General features: G+C 35.9%; 1 protein-coding gene across 1 annotated transcript in view; it reads left to right on the top strand.

Moving 5' to 3' along the window:
• The first annotated feature begins 2,769 nt into the window (after positions 1–2,769).
• Positions 2,770–6,484, top strand: part of LOC135206123 (protein unc-119 homolog B-like) — a 127,725-nt gene continuing 124,010 nt past the window's right edge. The window contains exon 1 of the mRNA XM_064237365.1: positions 2,770–2,963. Coding sequence (XP_064093435.1) covers positions 2,876–2,963 — 88 coding nt within the window. The 5' untranslated portion in view covers positions 2,770–2,875. The remainder of the gene's footprint in view (positions 2,964–6,484) is intronic.

Below are 6,484 nucleotides of genomic sequence, written 5' to 3'. Positions count from 1 at the left end.
CTAAAAACAAATTATGAAAGTAGAGAAACCAAATAGTGAAAGAGAACTTGTCACCTTTTCATATCGTCGGTTTCTAGCATAATTATTAATAACAATAATAAAAGGAGATAGAGACCTCACTTTCTCTGGTATATTAAATATATTTGTTAATCTGATGTCTGAATGGCCCTGAGGATGCATTAATACCTCATTGTCTTCATTTATGAAATTTCCTTTTCCTGTTCCTGGTCGCTTACTTTGTTTTTGAAAACAATACTCCCGCCGTGGTATGATGATAATGATTGTAACAAGAAGAATTATTGTCTTTATCTCGATATATGTCAACCACAGAGTTATTACAATAAACCCAGTATAATCCATTTGATAAGTGAGTATCGTAAAACGAAAGCTATAGACTTACATAATAATTTTTTTTTATTATCGTATGTGTGCGAAACGTAAAAGGCTTGAGTGAGATTCCGATTAAATTCTTTGCCCCTGGTCAGACACCAGTCTGGTTTATGTTGAGTCGTGATCACGAATCTGTATTGGGATTAAAAGCTCTCTCTCTCTCTCTCTCTCTCTCTCTCTCTCTCTCTCTCTCTCTCTCTCTCTCTCTCTCTCTCTCTCTCTCATATGTAACGGTATACCAATTAAGGCACTTGATACTATTTAAGAAAACAAGGAACTGTGGTGGTGGTATTTAGTCTTAAGATGAACAGATAGGTCTGACCTTCAAAAGGTGAAAGGGTATGAAACTATGAATTTAAAATAACAATAGAAAATCGTTTTGTCTGTTGCTTTAAGAGACAGAGCTCAACACGGCTGGCTTAATCTAGCAATAACAGCTTTGTCGTCAGCGCGTTCGCAGTCGTGAGTTTTTGTTCCGCCTCATATCAGATCGGGCTCTAAATTCTCGCTCTGTGTACCTGACTTTACGGACTGATGAAAGAGTTTGGTGGATAGCGTCATTCTTGGGTGGTTCAGAATGCCTAGAAATGATGGACAGGCGTGTGAGTATGTAGTTTGTCGTTAAATATTCCTTTCTTTCTTTACCTTATTCAATTTTTGTAAGATGAATCCTTTGTAGTACATTTTCTGCCATGTCAAAGAACGGTGACACGTGTTTATGTAGAAAATATAATACATAAACACTAATTCTTCTTATTGCCATTGTTGTCGAAAACAAAAGGAGAGACCTAGACTTAAAGAAGTGAGAGAGGCAGTCTAAGGAACAACGAGAGAGAGAGAGAGAGAGAGAGAGAGAGAGAGAGAGAGAGAGAGAGAGAGAGAGAGAGAGAGAGAGAGAGAGAGAGATGGGGTGGAGGGTGGCGATGGTTACTTATGCCGTTATTGATTACAGCTGAGGTATAATGTAATTTTCATGGCGTCTTCTCGTAGACGGAATTATCGTGTAACGAAGCCAATTTACAAGTAACACGATATGGACACTTACCACAAATTTAGTATTATATATATATATATATATATATATATATATATATATATATATATATATAATATATGTGTGTGTGTGTGTGTGTGTGTGTGTGTTATATATATGTATATATATATATATATATATATATATATATATATATATATATATAATGTGTCTGTGTGTGCGTATGTGTGTGCGTGTGTGGGTAAGCAGTTCTAGGGGAAACCATAGTGTTTAAACAAAAATGTAGCCCTATAATCATAACAACCATAATTAGCTGGTCTTTTAATCATTCTTAAAGTTCAGAATCTCCTTTACAGATATTAATATTGTTTCTCGGCAGCATATTCTGTTTTCTTCCTTTCAAATATCCAGATTCCCGTAGAATGTGATTCATAAGTAACTATATATATTATAATATATATATATATATATATATATATATATATATATATATGTGTGTGTGTGTGTGTGTGTGTGTGTGTGTATAATATATATATATTATATATATATATATATATATATATATATATATAATGATAAGTGAGGTAAAAGAATGTCCTAGAGAAAAGGACTGGTTGAAAATAGTAACTGAGTAAACATAATTAATCTAATTTTTTATGGCTGGCCCTTCACACACCTCGCCCCTCTAAAGACCCTTAAAAAAATCATCCGAGAAAAGTAAAATGTATTCAGAAGCGACAAGGAATGCTTGCTAGTCCTAGTTACGATGAAAATCTGGTATCTTTCGAGAAGTTTAGACAATTGTCTACCTCTACGCTTTAGATTAGGCTACCACGTATCCTATATGCTTTTACTTTTTTTTTTCTAGTAAATCTTTATAAGGGACTGTACATAATAAGCTAAAGTTCAATGATAAGACCCTTGAAGTAACGTTTCTAGTAAATAATCACGATTCTTTTAAATTTATTACGTTTTATTCTCACTTATTCCGGTGTAAATAGAAATTATTGTCATTGGTATAGTCCTGAAAAATATAACATTAACCAGTCGTGTTATACGTGAACTTTTACTATACATTATTTAATAAAAACAGACTTACTCCCTAAGAAACGCAACGCTTTTCCTCCTCTCGGAGAATGTAAACACAACCCTTCCAGTTCCATTCGCAATAGACGACAGAATTTATTGATTTACTCACCGCAGCTCGCTGGTAGACGGCGCTCATGTCGGGAGAATCCCGTAAGCAGAGGGATTGATCCTTTATTTTGAGGTTGTATATAGGATTACGTGTCACTTATAGGCTGCAATCCTTTAAACTCGACTCTCACGCTCCCCGACAAGGGATGGTGTTCAGTCAGGATCCAAGTTTTGACAGGTGTTTAGGTCTCTGTAAATACCTTATTCAGTTTTCCATACGTGCCGACTGGAAGTCGACGTACGAGTGACCGTTCCCTAAACGAATTGCCTGAAATCGGACTGGCTAAAAATACTATGAGTGTATTAACTGCTGACGTGACGAAAAAGAAAGGAGTCATGAGGACGGCTAAATCAAGGAAGGACATGCCAAGCTACGATTCACGTAAGTGCTTATTTATTATTATTCCACCAGTCTAATACTGCTTGTGGTTCACTTGACAAAATACCCTAGTATACCAATTGTCCGATTTTATTGATCCCCAAGAAAACGTCAAGGTGTTGATATAGCGAAAGTGACGACTGCGAACGTGTTTCTCTATTAATTTTGGTCTAGAGGGATAATGTGAACGTTTTCGTGGGTCTTCAGACTGAGGTCATATAGAGGAGCAAGATGATCATCATAGTAATCATTGATTTTAGGATGTATACGAATTTTTTTAGACCCAGTCGAAGAATGAAAATGATGACATTTTACTAGACCAAATGCATCTTAATTGTAGAACCCCTTTTAGCCCTCTTGCTTGTTTAAATTCACAGATAATTGATCACATTCTTCAAATAAGGTTGTTCTTTCAGATGACACATCTTGATAATTTATATATATATATATATATATATATATATATATATATATATATATATATATATATATGTGTGTGTGTGTGTGTGTGTGTGTGTGTATGTGTATGTGTGTGTGTGTGTGTGTGTGTGTGTGTGTGTTACACATTTAGCCTACTATAATACAGTTTCTGAACGCTTTCTTAATTCTGCTTGGTAATTCATCGGCATGGTTCAAGTGATGAAGTAAGCTGGCCACAACCGGTTTCATTGGTATCCTTGAAATACTAGACATAACATCGGTATCGATTACGAATTGTTTCACGACCATGTGTGTATTACAAAGTGTGAGAGGCGAGAGACTGAGGTTTTCAGTATTTTACATATAACTTTGATATATTAGGCTATTTTGCCTTTATGCCGTTTGATTAATCGTTAATATACTTTATATATTCATGTAGACCTAAGATAAGATAGGCCTAAGTTGACAGATCGACCATCAAAGCCTGTTCGAATTCGTATTTTCAGTTGATTCGAACTTATATTTACCACCAATAAGTATATAGTAGATTAATGTCCATATCGAGTAGCCAATGTCAGTAATTGAAATTCAAATCAGAGGGTATAAAACTACATTAGGGTTTGCAAGTTGACGTTCATCCGCAAACATGAGACTGTGGAATGAGATTATTGGAATGATCTAAACACAAAGCAGTCTTTGGTCTACTATCCTTCCAAACTTATTTTTGGGGGCAATCTTATTTCCCTCCATCATAGGCCTATTCTCAAAATTAATTTTTATTTCCTAGCGATGTTTTCCATTCCGATAAGGTTCCAATACGGATTAATTGCCTGACTCTAATGCATATTGAAAAATATCAGTCTGTATTCTCGTCTCAAGACATCTTTTCATGTGCGTGTGCCTATGCTATGCTACAACGGTCGTAGCGTGAATCACGTCACGTCATAGTTGTACACTCCTTTTGTCATTTAGTGTGTTTTGTGAGGTACACAGTGGACTGAAACAGGCCGTTGAATTATAATTCTTAACACTCCATTTTCCACGTCGGGAATTTTACATACAATGAAACCTTGACAGTCTTCGCTGTCCGCTGGTGACGTTGCTTCTTTCGACGTTTCTGCGATAAAAGTTGAACTCAGTCATTGTTTTCAGTTGGCCTGTTGTTTTCAGTTGTCCTGCAGTATCGAGGTATTCTGCAAGCAGCTTGATAACTGTTCTTGACACTGATTTGGTGGGGCATTGCATTACCGAAGAGAATTGATTAGATGTAAATGTCAGTTATAGGTATGTCCATTTTTTCCTGCATTCGATACGTTTCAAAATACCTGTTCAAGGTAGGATAAGGAAATATGCTGTGTAGGCTTAAACGCAATCTTTTATATCAGACCGTTATCGGGACACTTGCAGCCATTTTGCATAGTATATCAGACCGTAGTCTAGACACGTACAGACAGCTTGCGCAGACATGACGACATATGTGCATTGCATGGCGTGTCATCAGTTACGGATAATAACTGCATGGAGAGACAAGTCTCACATCACAATGGCTACAGCCCGTAAATGTACCAGTCGGAGGAAACAAAGGGACAAAACGTCATTCTTCCCCGGACTCCCTTCTTACTTCCCACAACAAGCACACTACGTCAATCGTTTTCCTGAAATCCATAAAGGTTAAAGGTTACTTGATGTTTAATGGAAATACTCGAATGACGGATATTAATAAATATTATTATTATGATGATGATGATGATGGAACAAGCCAAAGGGCTTTAAAGTTCACTCATATGTTAACGGATTGGATCTGTTATCGTGAATGGCTGTTTTTATATTGTTATAAAGGTTGTTGCTAATCATCTGATTTGGTCACGTACACATACTGAGCCTAGAATAGCAATGGTAACTTGTTTTCAAGGATTGGGACTTTCTCATTCTGTTTAACCTCCGATTGAATAACTTTCTCCAGAAAGTCTTTTGTGTAAAAAGATAAAAATCGACGACGTGCTGCGCTGGAATAATTAAGAAGTGCTCAATATTATTATAGGAATAGGCTGATTTTAAATGACCATATCAGTTACAGCTGTAGCTGGTTAGCAATTACGTTACTGTAATAAAAAAAAAATTATGCGTTTGGATAACTTTTCACAACAGGACAACACAAACGTATACTAACTATATATATATATATATATATATATAATATATATATATATATATATCTATATATATATTATATATATATATATATCATATATAGACTTTGAACTTTTATATTGTTTTCTGTATATAATGGTGATAACTTATAATACTCTGAACAGATAAGTATTTTCCTCTTCGTAATTACTAGATTGTATGCATATGATAATTTACTTGGAGACTCCACATAGCCTAATATGGCGGGAAGGAAAGTACGATCAGGAAAATTGGTGTTGCGACATTGTTGCTTGCTGAACTGGTTCGGTTCAAATAACGACCTACACTGAAAATAGATTCTCGTTCTCGTTGAATAGCTAAGCTTTTGTGCGCTGTCTGGAGTATACTATCCAATAACTGGCGAAGTTATTGTATCGCTACTGTCAACTGTATGTGCACCAAAGGGTATTCCTGCTATCATTATAGCAACAAAGTTGAACTCGAATATGAGGAGAGTCTGTCTGTGTGATGGAGTTGCAGCAGATTGTTTGTTTGTTTGCCATTCTCATTCTTCCTAATTTTTCTGTAGTGTTTTTCGGATCTTTCCTAAACAGCGGACCCCAGCAAAGTTCTGGGGTCGTTATCTACGACTAATATTCGTTTGAGGTCATTATCATTATGATATTGACAGTCTTTTGTTTATGTTTTTTACTGTCATCCCCAAGGGGTTGGTACTAAACACACCGCAAAAGTGGATACATAGTACCTGGTTAACACGCTTGGGTGTCACTATTTAAGAAAGATTCGTCTTTTCTTTGATTATGTTTAACGGTTCGTTCGCTTGAAGTAACCTCCTTTTTTTTTTATTAGTTTGAAGCTTGAATCTCGAATCTCCTAAGCCTTGAAGCTTAAGAGATGCCCGTCGTACTAAACAGCCTGTCAATGGTGGCCGGTTTCATCACTCGTCAGATGGG

This window comes from Macrobrachium nipponense, chromosome 29 (genome assembly GCF_015104395.2).
Source record: "Macrobrachium nipponense isolate FS-2020 chromosome 29, ASM1510439v2, whole genome shotgun sequence".
Taxonomy (NCBI): Eukaryota; Metazoa; Arthropoda; class Malacostraca; order Decapoda; family Palaemonidae; genus Macrobrachium; species Macrobrachium nipponense.
Note: the sequence above shows the minus strand (reverse complement) of the source record. Positions and strands in the feature narration are given on the sequence as shown.